Source organism: Pipra filicauda, unplaced genomic scaffold (assembly GCF_003945595.2).
Source record: "Pipra filicauda isolate LSUMZ 115617 unplaced genomic scaffold, ASM394559v2 scaffold84_size4826128_pilon, whole genome shotgun sequence".
Lineage (NCBI taxonomy): Eukaryota > Metazoa > Chordata > Aves > Passeriformes > Pipridae > Pipra > Pipra filicauda.
Genome location: NW_024105031.1, coordinates 4,466,143 through 4,480,180, shown reverse-complemented (window position 1 = coordinate 4,480,180; position 14,038 = coordinate 4,466,143). Strand labels below are relative to the sequence as shown.

Genomic DNA, 14,038 nt, shown 5'->3' with positions numbered 1-14,038 from the left:
TAGGCTCATTGTTGTAGACTCTTCACTTTTATCCTGATCTCTTCTTTTCTCACACCACCTCATGGACATCTAACCATCATCTCAAACTAAACATCTCCAAAAATTTTTTTTTTTGTTATCAGTGCTGACACCAGCAGTGATGTCTGTCACTCACAGCCTAGACGAGCCATCTACAATCTGCTTAAATCTCACTGATTCATCCCTTGTCATATCTGAGATCTCAGCTACTTCACAGCCTGGTCACTCGCCTCAACAGTCATAATCTTGCCTTGATCTTCATGGAAATGTTGGGAATTGAGAAAGACATTTTGCCCATGCCACTTTCTGTCTCTCCTTCTCTGCATCCTGCCTGCCTTTTCTCTACCATGTCACATAAGACTGCTTTGCCTTGATGACTTTTCATGGCTATCATCACATCTAAATATTAAGACATCAACTGGTAATTGGACTGCAGTGACAGGCTTATTGCCAACATGCATTTCTATTATGTCTCTAAGGTAAATATCCATGAAATTAATGCATTCTTCTACTATAAGGCCTCCTTTAAAAATCGTCATTTTGCAATATCCCCAGGTGTGGCAACATCCCAGTTAGGCTGGGATATGAGGCGACATATCCTGACCGGTACTAATAGTTTTGTGTCATTGTATTCTTTTATTTCCCCTTTTGTCTGTCTCTGTTGATTTTCTCTTGTCTTAGTTTCTGTTATGGGCTAACTACAATATATTAAAATCCACAGGAATTGGGAGAGAAGTAAATGTTAGAGAACTAGTCCAATTTCCCAGTCAGTTTCTGACTTCTTAGTTTGGTTTAACTCTTCACAGCCCAGTGTTAAATTAGCCACTTTAAAATCATATAATTTGATTAACAGCTATGAAAAATCTCCAGATCTCCAGGCACTCAACCACAGGAAAACTGCTTTAAAGCACTGATGAAATTAGCTCACAGGCCTAACAGAGCTGATTTCAAGTACATTTGAATCAACTGCCTTTAGAATCGTGGCACATTTTTAATGACTACTTAAGACAGTGGGGCTTTGCCAAACACAGCATGTTTTAGAAGATTTTTCACATTTTCATATTAGACGAGCCTCCACAGGTACTTTCAGAGAAAGTGATGTCCAGCTTGAATATCTAGATACTTTTCAGCATTTAATACATGGCACAAGCCCAGTTTTGAAATAATTGTATAATTCAAACGTGTAAGGATTGATATTCTGCAAACCCACATACACATATGCTTAACTAATCCCATCAACTGTATAAGCATTTGCAGAAACTGTCCCTGTGGTATTGAGTGTATTTTACTTCAACCATAAAATCTACAATAACCTGCTGCAATCACATGGCTGGAAAAACGCCCAGTCCACATTTAAATTCTAACAGAGGGCAGAACGTCAGAAGTAGGAGCAATAGAATCTACTTTTAAAACAATCATCGATACCATGTGTAACTAATACTCCTTCACTGGGAACAGAACCAGCAATATAGGTTACTCTATAGATCAAGTTAATTATGAGCAAAACCAGCTACAGCTACACTGAATCCAAAGAATTTGGGCTTTTCCCAGGAGATTCTTCATTATTCTCTTGAGAGAATATGTGTTTGCAGAGCCCCATGCCTATGAAGACTTCATTGATGAGGAAGACCAATTATGACCCTCTCACCACAACTGGGGCTTACGGACAATACAGACAAAAATGTTTTGCTTTGAAAAGTCGGTCTATAATAGAAACATCTGATCTAATCTGCAATTTCAGAACTTTAATTTTACCTTAATTTTTTTAAATTAAAATTATTTTAAATTATTATAAAATTATTTTAAAAAATCAGCAAGAGTTTGAGTCTACAAATGTCTTTTCTTGAACAAAATAGAAGAGTTTAACTTCAGAAATGCACAGATTGCAATGCTCTCCTTAGAATACCTGGCCTGTCAATGACCTAAAACTTGTCTTTTCAAGATTCTACATAAAGATATTGAAAGCAATTTTATTTTTAACCTGAACTATGACACTTACAAGTTTAGATAATTTCAGATGTTTACATTTTGTTTTACACTATCTCCCAAAGTAATGACTCTTACAGTTTCAAGAAAGAATTCCAGCTCCAGTGGTACCCTGATTTCACTGCAAATACTAGACTGCACAAACACTATAATATGCAGTACTGAGGACATCTCTTTGTATTCAAACAAAAAGGAACTAATAGCCGGGTAGGACCACAAACAGCAGAGCTGGAAAAGGTCCAATATACTTGTACTCTGAGAGAAAGAACAGCCTAACTGGCCAAGAATAGGACTGAGAAACAAGTAACTTTCAAATGTAATTTCAACTATATTACTTAATTCGTGGCCTTATAAAATCTATTTTGAATCATGTTCACCAAATGGCACAAGAGGTAATAGCCCACACTGTCCTGTCCCATAAGAATTACCTAATCAGAGCAGTTGCGGTTCATACTAATATTCCTAATCTCTCTGGATCGGTGAAACTTGACCTCTTTTCCAACCTAGTAGGTGAGATTTAACAGGATCAGGGGAAGATGCCCAGAGGAAGCTCAACTATGAAGTTGCTGGTTATGCTTGGGGCTTTATGAGAAAGTACATATGAAGTCACTTGACAAGGAGATGGAAACATGATGACAATATGAGCCACTAAATGAAAGATCTTCCCACTGTTTTAGCATCTGAAGTTCTGGTACAAGCACAACAGAAAACACCACTGCTTTTCTGCTTCCCGCTTTGAAATAAAGGATCAGAGAGAGTTGCTGTGTCTTGTGCAGACTTCCCTATGGAAACTCATAAAACCTCTAGTGAACCAGATCCTGGAGGAAAGTAGATAAAGAAACATAGACGTTAGAGAGGCCAGCTACACATAGGTAGAATCTTTCTGCTCCTAGAAGCTTTGCCAATGGAATTTAAATTGCTCCAGGATCACTGGCTTTTAAAGGTTACGCAATGATTTTGAGAATTGCACTCTGCCAAAATAATAATTTAAGAAGATTATAATACTCTAAATTTGGCCAGCTTTACATTGAAACATCCCACTTGCTTTTTCTTGTCTCTGTAAAGGTCTACTGAACAAAACCAGACATGATATCTTGTAACAGTCAGAGTCTTCTTACCTCATTTTTCTTATCTGTAGCTATACTTCACTAAATGTTTGCTAATACATTAAACAGAAAACGTTATAGTAAGTACTTTTCACCTAAAAAGAATATCAAGTGTACACTTGATCCCTTAATTAAGTAATGTGCTGGACTTTGGAGCAGCAGGTCTTTCTGTCATAATCCTTGCTTAGTAATCAACGTTCTTTTGCACCAGAGCATGAAGTCATTCAACAGTTCAAACACAGCTCCTGCATCAGCAAAAGTACTATTTAACTACTAACTGAATGGGTCCCTACCACTCATCCAAAACTACTTGTCAGGACGTTTTTGTTCTCTAGCAGGGTACTGTCTTCTTTGATGAGCAGCTCCCTCAGCTGATGAATCTTCATTCACCAGAAAAATCTTCCTTTCTCAGACACCATAATTCATTAACATCCTCTTCATCCCCCCTAGCAGTCCTCAGGAAGAGGATTCCACGTCCGTCAAAAACATATTTTAAAGTAAGATCATAGAAACCCCCTCCATGAAGCACCTTTGTCAGAGTCTGCCGGGGCAGATCACAAGACTACATAGTCTCTATCCAACTCGCTAATACAAATACATATCCAAGATGCTGCTCTAAAATCTGCCCTCAGCTTTTCATTTTCCTCCTAGATAATTTAACAGTCTCTGGAACAAACATACAGAAGAAACAATCCATCACAGTCTGCACCAGCTGCAAAGAGTGACTGACCAAGTAACCAAGGAACATTCAACAAGAGAATTAAGACAACCCACTCACTAACCAAGCTGCGGTGTGACAGCTCTCAGAGCTGGCAGAGTTCCTTCACTAGGAGGCGTTTTCACTCAGAAGGACAGCTGATGAAATCACTACTCAAAAGACAACATTCAGACTAATTAAAATGAAAGAAAAGGATGGTAAACCTAATAAACGCATTAGAGATGAGAAAACCTTGACATATAACTAAGCAGTAGAGCTTAGCAGTAAAGAAGGCTTAATGCTTAGACCTTCATCCCATAAACACTTCTCAGAGTCAAGAGTACTTTCAGCATAGTCACTACAGACTAAGTAAGTCAGATCTTAAACTCTGTGGGTGAAATTCTGTTCTATGGAAGTTTCTTGGGAGAGTCACAATTTCTCCTTAGACTTAGTCACAGTTTCTTGCTCAGGTCTTACGGCAAAGACAAACTATTTTTCAACTTTAAGGGCCAGTCTAGGGTTGCTTTTCACACCTATGCTCACCACCAAGAAACAAGATCCCCACCATATGCTCTATATTAAACATGACCATTGAAATATTGACCAAGACAGTGTATTTCAAAGCTCTTACAGAAATATCTTACAGCTACCATGCAAAGAAAGTTCAAAATACCTTGAAAGCTACTGCTTTCAACTGTGGTATCACAAAAGGTACTAAATACACAAACGGGTATCCTGTATTTAACTTTACTTGCATGTGACCAATATGCCTGCTGCACCTGAGCTATTACACCACAGCTGAAACTATAAAAACATAATGCATTACTGTAAAAGAGACAGTGAAACAAAAATAGCACTGAAAGCTAATGCCAAAATTAAGCATCAAATGCTTTCCATTCACCAGTTTAAATTTTTTAAAGTTACTTACTTAAAAGTAATTGAGTAATTCTTGAAACACTTTGTTAAGTGTCCAGATTTCAGAACCATATACCATTTAAAAGAATCTATTTCTTCCACTTTGCTACTTGAAACACCTTCATCTATGTGAGCCTGACATACAATAGCAACAGACAGCTATCAAAATGACACTGAAACGACTACTGAAGGTTTCTTTTAATAATTTACTTTAGCAAATAAATTGCTTGGAAATAGTTGCATGATTTTCAGGATTCAGAAAAGGTCTAGGTTCAGCTCTGCAAATACAGTCTTCCTTCACTTGCACCAAGAGGACATCAACAGTGTTTGCTCCTTCCACCGCCCATGAACCAACCACAGGTGAGGATCAGTGCCTGCGGAGCTGACACGGGAGGAAGTGCCGCTGGATTTACCTTCAGTTTAAGGAAACTACGCCTCGGATGCAATGACCGAGGGCTGAACAGCTCAAACCTGGGTAACAACAAACATGTCACTGGTGCCACAGGAAGCATTTGTGGGCTCTGATGATTTCCAGGCACGCTATTTTAAGCAAATGACTGAAAACATCTATTAAGTCAAGCTACTCCGAAGCTCCGCGGCGGCCCCAAGTAACGCGGCAGCGGGAGTGTCCCGCGCCAGCCGTGACCCCTGGGGGGTCCCTCACCGGGGACGCCACACGGCGAGGCGGCTGGGGAGCTGCACCGGGCCCGCCGCGCTCGGAGGGCCCGCGGCCGCCAAGGGCAGCGCAGCAGCTGCGCTCCCTGGCCGAGCACCGGGAGAGGCCCGGCCTTTCCCCGCCCGGCCGGCAGAGCGGGACCGCTGGAGCCGAGGGTTGGGGCAGGTCCTTACCCATCACCCGGCGGTGCCAGCGCCACCAGCCCGCAGGTCGCCCGCGGACCACCGCCGCGGCCATGCTGCGCCCCCGCCCGAGCGACCTCCGGCCGCCGCCGCCTGCCCCGCCGCCTCCACCACCCGCGCGCCGCGAGCGGCAGCCGCCGCAGCCAACCACAGCCGCCCCTCGCCGGGGCCCAGCCAATGGGAGCGCGAGGCGTCCTCCCCGCGGGCGGCCGGCCCCGCCCAGCGGCCCGTGACGGACGGGCCCAGAGCGCGGAGGGGGCGGGGCGGGGGCCGGGCCGGCGCGGGGTCATCTCATTGGGGTGTTGGGACATCGGATCCCGCTGCCGGGGCTCCTGCCGGGAGGGTGTTCTTTTCTTACAGCTCTGCTTCTTGTCCGCACCTGCCCGCTGCGCCTTCCTCTTCCTGCTTCACCGCCGGGAGGCACGTTTGGCTGAAGGGGGAGACGAACGGAGCGCCGCGTTTTTGGCGGAGACGGCTTCTGCTGCGAGACGGCACCCTGGGGGCGAGGGAAAAAGCCGCCTTGCGCTGTTTTGCCGAGTCAGGTGGCAAATAAGTTTTGGCGCTTATTGGACGTTGGAACTAGATGATGTTCAAGGTCCCCTTCCAACTCAGACCATTCTATGAGTCTATGACTGGCTTCGTCGTCGTGGTGGGTTTACTCTGGCTGGGCGCCAGGCGCCCACCAAAGCTGCTCTGTCGCTGCCCCTCTCAGCTGGACAGGGGGGAGAAAATAAGTCGAGATAAGGACAAGGAGAGATCACTCAGCAATTGCCGTTTTGGGCAAAAGAGGGTCAACTTGGGGAAACTGATTTATTACCAATCACGTTAAAGTAGGGTAATGAGAAATAGTCTTAAAAACCTCCTCCCCACCGCTTCCTTCTTCCTGGGCTCAACTTCACTCCCGACTTCTCTACCTCCTCCTCCTTCAACAGCACAGGGGTCTGGGAAATGGGGACTGTGGTGAGTTCATCACACACTGTCTCTGTCGCTTCTTCCTCCTCTGGTGGAGGACTCCTCACGCTCTTCATCTGCTCCACTGTGGGGCCCCTGCCACGGGAGACAGTCCTCTATGAACTTCTCCAGTATGAGTCCTTCTCACGGGTTGCATATCTTCACAAACTACTCCAGTGTGGGTCCCATCCACAGGATACCATCCTTCAGGAACAGACTGTTCCAGTGCAGGTCCCTTGCAGGGTCACAAGTCCTGCCAGCAAACCTGCTCCAGCACAGGCTTCCCATGGCATCAGACTCCTTTGGGCACATCCACCTGCACCAGCATGGGGTCCTCCACGGGCCTGCAGGTGGATCTCTGCTCCACTGTGACCCATGGGCTACAGGGGGACAGCCTGTCTCACCAGGGCCTTCACCATGGGCTGCAATGGGAATCTACTCAAAGATGCCACTCATGTAGACCCCCACTACGAAAACTTTGCCATGCAAACCCAATACAATCGTGCCCAGAGTGCAATTCCAAAAGGCCTAACACAGGGTTATCAACATCAATACAATAAGTGTTTGAACAAGGTAGCTAGAGATGTGCTGCTCACCCACAGCCTAGTATCTGACAGGGCTTGGAGACCTTGCTGGCAGTTCTGGGAGAGCTTCAGGTGCTTCAGGGGTGTGAGGGAGCAGATCAGGCCTGATGGAGCGCAGGCTGGAGACAGGTGAATGCTGCCTTCTCAAAGCAAGGCTTCACCTCCAGTCCTGCAATAACCATGTTCATCTCTTTGGGACAAAATAGTTAATTTCTTTTCCTGACAGAAAAACTTGCCTTAGTTTGTTGTGCCAGGATGCTGGGTAGTCCCTCAGTCATTAGTTTACTCTTGTCAAGTCAGAGATTTTTTTGTAGCTGTTAAGTAGTATCATTTACAGACTTCTGGGAGAACGTATTCATGAGGGACAGATCTCAGGTCTCAACAAAACATCTCTTCACTCAGTTATATGTTAGCACAGAAAGAATAGGCTCAATATATGAGCTTGGCTTTCCTATCAATACCATAATATATATTTTTATATTTACCCATATAAAGTAATAGGGTATACAGTTAAATTAACTCAGCTCAACAAAAAGGAATTTTGTGGGCAGTGAAGGCAGCTGTGATGATATAGTAGCTTTACTGTGTCATATGTGTGCTACTGCTCATACCTTCACCCAGTTGCTTCTTTTTCTCATTGCCTCTCAGATGATCACTGAGACAGAGTATGACTTGAGAAGAAAAAACAAGATCCCTGCAGTTAAAGCAATGGAAAGAGACACACAAAACCAGAAACCCTTTTATGTGCTAGCACTCTGCAAAACATCTGAAGCCTCGGAGACTCATATATACCAATATTTTTGTAAGCTCACTCGTCTCTTCCTCTGTACCATTGAAAAGTGCCAAGTGAATGAAGCTATTGAGCTATGTTTACCTTTCTCCTCAGTGGTGACAAGGTTGATAACCATCCTGAACCCGAATATTTTTTGTGATGGGAAGAGGTGTGACTCCTCATTGAGGCAGCTATGCTGGCAGAAATTTGTACTGAGGTATAGTCCAAATAAGGTCTTTGGAAGTCATTAAAACCTGAATTTTCCATGTAATCACACAGAACTTTGAAAACACGGGGAGTTTTGCCTTCCAGCCTGATTCTTCACTGCCTACATTTTCAGAGTTATTGCCCCTTTACCAGTTTGTTCTAGATTCCTATCAAGTCTGAACTGAGTTAGAAAAGTGATTAATTTTATTTTTTGGTAGGGAGGGCATTAAGAGTAGCTAAGTGGATCAAGTGAAGAGTCTAATGCTATACTCAGTGTGGTTCTTGCATTCAGATTTTTAACTCTCATAAGATGCAGCTTTACCTTTATAGCTGCATCTAGACCTTTCTCATGGCTAAGGGTTTTATTTGTGTAGGTATTAATAAAGCATTCTTTGTTTAAAAGGTCTATGAGGAGAATTTCACTTTGTACCAGCATAATAAAAATATACTATAATCATTTCCAAACACATTATGAGAAACTGTGAAAAGGAGAGTCCTACTGATAAAAAAGTAGCAGACTTAACCTTATATTACTTTGCCAACACACCTCTCAATAAACTCTATTGTTACAGACATGACCACTGTTTCCTTACTATAGTTTTTACATTGCTTTTGTACAGAACATGCTTTTGCAGACAAATAAAATTCCTGAGATTAGGAAGGAATCTCTGCTCACATCATTAGCATTGATAGAACTGACATTAGTAGTTTAGTACCTCTAAGGTAGAAGAAGACGATGGATGATGTCTTCCATTCTCCCCACATCACCATTGGCCAATCAGAGCTCAAATCAGTCCAGCAGTTTAATTACCTAGGTAGCCTCATCTCCTCGGATGGTAAGATTGACGGAGAGATAGACAACAGATTAGCAAAGGCATATAGTGCCTTTGGAAAGCTTCATAAAAGGGTTTGGCAAAATAAATACTTGAAGAAAAGTACAAAGATCAGTGTTTACAGAGCCATAGTGCTGTCTACTCTTATACAGATCTGAATCATGGGTCATCTACCGCCACCACCTGCGTCTCTTAGAACGCTTCCATCAACGCTGTCTCCATACAGTCCTAAACATCCACTGGTCAGATTATGTGACCAATACATCTGTTCTAGAACGAGCAGCAGTCACAAGTATTGAGGCCATGTCACTGAGAACACAGCTGCGTTGGGCAGGACATGTCTCCAGGATGAAGGACCACCGCCTCCCTAAGATCTTGCTTTATGGTGAACTTGCCACTGGCTGCCGCATGAGAGGAGCCCCGAAGAGAAGATACAAGGACTCCCTGAAACAACATCTCAGCCTTGGCCATATTGATCAACATAACTGGTCTACTCTGGCCTCAAATTGGGAGGCCTGGAGACACACCATCTATAACGCTGCTGTTTCCTTTGAGAACACACGCAGGATCACCCTTGAGGAGAAAAGACAACGCAGAAAGAATCGTGCCTTGCAGAATACACCATCTAAGGAGTCTTTCTGCTGTGCCTTTTGCAACCGGACGTGTCTATCTCGTATTGGCCTTTTTAGCCACCAACGTGCTTGCAACAAATGTGGATAGAGCCTTTCCCAAATCTTCGTTTGCGAAGCCTAGCCATGACCTCTAAGGTAGTGAGTATGAGAAGGAAGCTTTTGTGGGACTAGATGGTGCAGGACTACCATACTGCAGAGCATTTGCAGAAGGGAGAAAATTATATCAATAGTGTTTCCGTGTTTTTTATTTTCTCCAAAATGCCTTCTAAGCCTTAGTAGGCTTATAGTAAAGTTAGTGCCTTTTGTTGTAAATAACTTTGCATTCATAGAAGTTTATCTCACTATAAATTAAGCCTTCCTAGTCAATTTTGGCTTGCGTGTTTATTTCTTTGCCAACCTAATCACATTCTTCCCACACAAAATGAAGAAAAAAAAGCTTTGTTAACTTCAAAATACATTTAAGTAAATAGCCATGAAAGCTTTTACTTACATTAAAATCCAGGACAAAAATGTTGGTTATTTTTCCAACAAAGCAGCATGATCTCCTAACTCACACCTAGTAATGTGTTTCATAAAGATTTGTATTTAATGACTTCTGAAATTGTTAACTAGTTAAAATGCAAATAAACTATTATTTGTATAGCTTGGTTCTACAAATCATTATTTTTTTCCTTGTGTTAAGAAGGATACATATGTCATTTGAATGCATACAACCTGTACTTTTTAAACTAAAATGCTTTCAGGTAATGTGAATAAAGTCTAAAATTGTCTATAAACATAAATTTGTTAGATATTTTTATCTTGATGTGCCAAAAAAGCTTTCTAGAAATCAGTGATTACACTGCAAACATACCACAAAGGAGAACTGTTAACAAGTATGCCTTTGCCAGTGGTAGGAAGATTGCCAACATTTAATTGGCTTTAAAGTTTTGTTCTATCAATGGCGTATTGTATCTTAAAACCAGTAATGCCAGCCTTATGAATAAGGCACGAAATGGGTTCTCAAAATATTGGACTGATTATGGCAGGGAGGAACTATTTTCTGAAGAAAAATTTGCTAGCCTACTTGTTGTTCTAGATAAAATTTGGTTTGTACAACACACCAAAAAGACAAGTATAAAAACTGTATATGATAATGACAAGTAGTAAACATATAACTGGCACATGTCTGTTTTCACTGGTAGATCTTATAGTACTTTGAAAAAATCCCAGTGTAGATATCATTGTAAGAACTGGTCTTTTAGCTGCCAAACCCACTTAAGTCATTGTTGCTACCCAAACCTAGTTATACCTGGAGATCCCCCCACTCAGTGCAGTCAGTCAGTTGCCTTTTGACAGCTTCCTATACTGGACATGTGAAATGAGCAGGATTTTAAAAAAATCCCCACTGTGTTTGTCCCAGCTGTTCATCCCCATCCTTGCATTACAATTTACATCTCTCTTAGGTATGCTGATAGATAGGACTGTTGTTAACCCACATGCTTTAGCTCATCTGTTTTAGTGCTCCAACAAATGCTTGCACTGGCATACTGGTCCTCATGAAGGAGGGACTGACTGGGCCATGGTGGAATGAATGAGTGGGACAGAAAGTTCTTAAATCAGCTCCTAAAATACTGGGTATTAGTAATCTAAAACCATATTCTTGGTCATGGGAAAACTAATGAGGTTCCCAGTGTCACACAACATGCCAGTGATAGAAAAGGAAAATGCAACTTTCTTGACTCTCGTTATCATATTATGTCATACCGATTACCTTTATTACCATGTTCATTAAGCCATCGCCCTGCTATTATTAACATATTGTTACCATGTCATCTTGCTTTGTAGACTTCTGCTGGCATATTTTTGCAGGATCTGAGAAATGTAGGGAAAAAGACAGTACTTCTGTACTGCATGGTCCTGTATCCCTGTACCCCAGCTTGTTAGATCTTCAAAAACTTGTATATATTTACTTATATATTGTGCCCAATGAATACATAGCGATGTCATAAATCTAATCCTTTATGTTTAAGTGACTGAGATTTATTTTCTTACCCTGTAAGAAGTATGTGTAAACCTTAGGTGTGCTCCATAACATTTGTGATGTAACATGGATATTAAAACACAAGAACTCGTCAGAGCATTTGTAATACATAAAGAATCCCCTACTAATGTACCACATCAATAGGTAGGTAGTTTTCTAATTGTTGGTATATTGTGCCCACTCAGTTCCAGGACATGTAAAGAAACATAAACAAACATGTAAATAAACAGAAAATAATGTAAAGAAGGCTACACTTTTCATTCTTGGTGTTGAAAATATGGCCATCTTATTTTTATTTAAAGGTCTCACCTAAAAAGACAAAACAAATAATTAAAAAAAAAAAACACAACCCTACAAACACAGAACATTTACAGTATTTTTTGTCAATTTGCATTTCCTGAGATTTAAGGTATTTTTTCCCTTTATAAGGAAGCTCTGAAAGCAAGGGAAACATATGGACTAAGGGTATCTAGATTCACCTCAGAGCCTGCCTCTGACTTTAACTCCATTGACATAAGATAATTACATTTGATAAGAGGTTTTGTATTTTTTAAAAATTTTCTGTTACTTTTAAGAGATTTCCTTGTCAGGACATGGAGTTTTATAGTCTGGGTTAATAACTAAACACAATTTCCACTGAATTTAGCAAGTGTTACAGGCATAGTACGCCTGTAAAATGGGACCCTCGCTGCAGAGTGATATTTAAATTCAGCATTAACACTACTTAATGTAGCCAAAAGAAACTACAGTGGATGCAACAGCACATTTGAGACTTGCATCAAAATGCATTGGCAGCCAAACCTACCATGTTCCATTCCTCCTTCTAACCTTTCATCTTGCATTTGTTGTGTTTACTTCTCTGCATTGGAGAGTTGCCATAATGTTTGTAAAATGCAATAAAAGCACAGTGGAGCTCCTCAGGAATCCCTGAGCTGCAAATAGTTGGAGTTGGGAAAGCATTCCAGAGAAATATTCCCTACATATTTCCTCTCTGACTGGTCAGTGTCTGGAGACAGACTACTGGGCTAGAGAGACTTTTGAGTCCAACATAATGTAACATTCTTCATGCTTGTAAATATTGGAGTTGGTATTCCCAAGGTGGCGTTAATTTCTTAGCTGTGTGCATTTTGCTGGATAACTAACTGGAACACATAAGCAGCAATGCAAGTGGTTATTTTTGCCAAAAAAACCCCCAAAACCTTTGTGTAACTGGACCTGCTTTATTTCTTGCTGTATCATATTACATATTCTGCAGCAGCATGTAATTTAGTAATCACCCTTGAGCTAAATATGTGCAATATTTGGAATATTGCATATGCCTAACGGGAAGCAAATTCCAGGCTTCTGTGGGAATGTAGTGCCCTGGGGGAATATAGAAGCTTTGTTTTGGTATGAAGACTTACTGTTTGTTTTGTCAGAATCATTTGTATACTGTAGTTTGGAAAGCAGTTGCATCTCACTGAGACATCAGATGAATGTTAGAATGGGCAGGTTATCGCAGGGTATCAGTGCATACTTATTTGTACTAATCGATACCAATTCAGTTACGTACTAGAGTTTTTGCCCTCTTTTTAGCTCTGATAAATCCCATGTGGCAGTTTGAGCCACATTAAAAATCTAAAATCCAACTTCCAAGCTTCCCCCACCCCTTCTCAACAATTTATCCTAACACCAGAGAGAAACTTTCAGGCCAGAGGCTTCTGTAGGGGAAGGGGGAAGTATATACATTTATTTTCACAAATAAATACAATACAAACTAAAGGCAACTATATATATATATTACATTACTATCAGTCAGTCCTTTCAAGCCCCTCCTTTAGCTTTAGTCCAGGAGCAGCCTTTAAGGCTGATATGTAACACAGTCTGCCGTGGGAGTATTCTGGGCTCCTGAACACTCCCTCCTCACCAAGTCCAGCAGTTGCTTCTTGTAGTCTCTCCTCCTCATGAAGTCTGAGAAGATAGCTTTGAGTCCTTGCTCTCCTGCTGCTGGTGATCTCTCCCTCTCAGTGTCCCACCTCGGTTCGTAGGCTGCTGCAGTGTAGCTTATCAAGCGTACGCGTCCTGGAATCTTCATTCCTCTAAGTCAGTTTTTGGCTGCCTCCGGTCAGCTTCGGCAGGCAACTCCCGAGCCTCTCTTGGCCTGTCTCCAATTTCGCCTGGGATTCTTCTCCCAAGCACCGAGCTGATTTTACCAGCCCGTCCACTTGGCTCTGCTCAAGTGCTGAGCCTCAAAATCCACCCCCCACCAGCCTAAATGCAGTGGGGGAAAAAGCCCCCTAGCCTTGACCACAGGCAGCTCGGTTCAGTTATGCACTGTCCCAAGCGTCCCACAGCTGCAGGGGGGGAAAGAAGGCCTGGCCTCCTCCCTCTTACCTCAGGTGCTGTGAATCTCTTCCTTCACAGCACACACTCCAAATGCTGACTCTAATTCTAGCCAAAGGCTGAGTTGGGGGGTC

General features: G+C 42.2%; 1 protein-coding gene across 1 annotated transcript in view; it reads right to left on the bottom strand.

Annotated features, from left to right (window-relative positions):
* The window catches only part of HIBADH (3-hydroxyisobutyrate dehydrogenase), an 89,838-nt gene extending 84,163 nt beyond the window's left edge, over positions 1-5,675 (bottom strand). The window contains exon 1 of the mRNA XM_027724570.2: positions 5,572-5,675. Coding sequence (XP_027580371.1) covers positions 5,572-5,635 — 64 coding nt within the window. The 5' untranslated portion in view covers positions 5,636-5,675. The remainder of the gene's footprint in view (positions 1-5,571) is intronic.
* Positions 5,676-14,038: the final 8,363 nt, after the last annotated feature.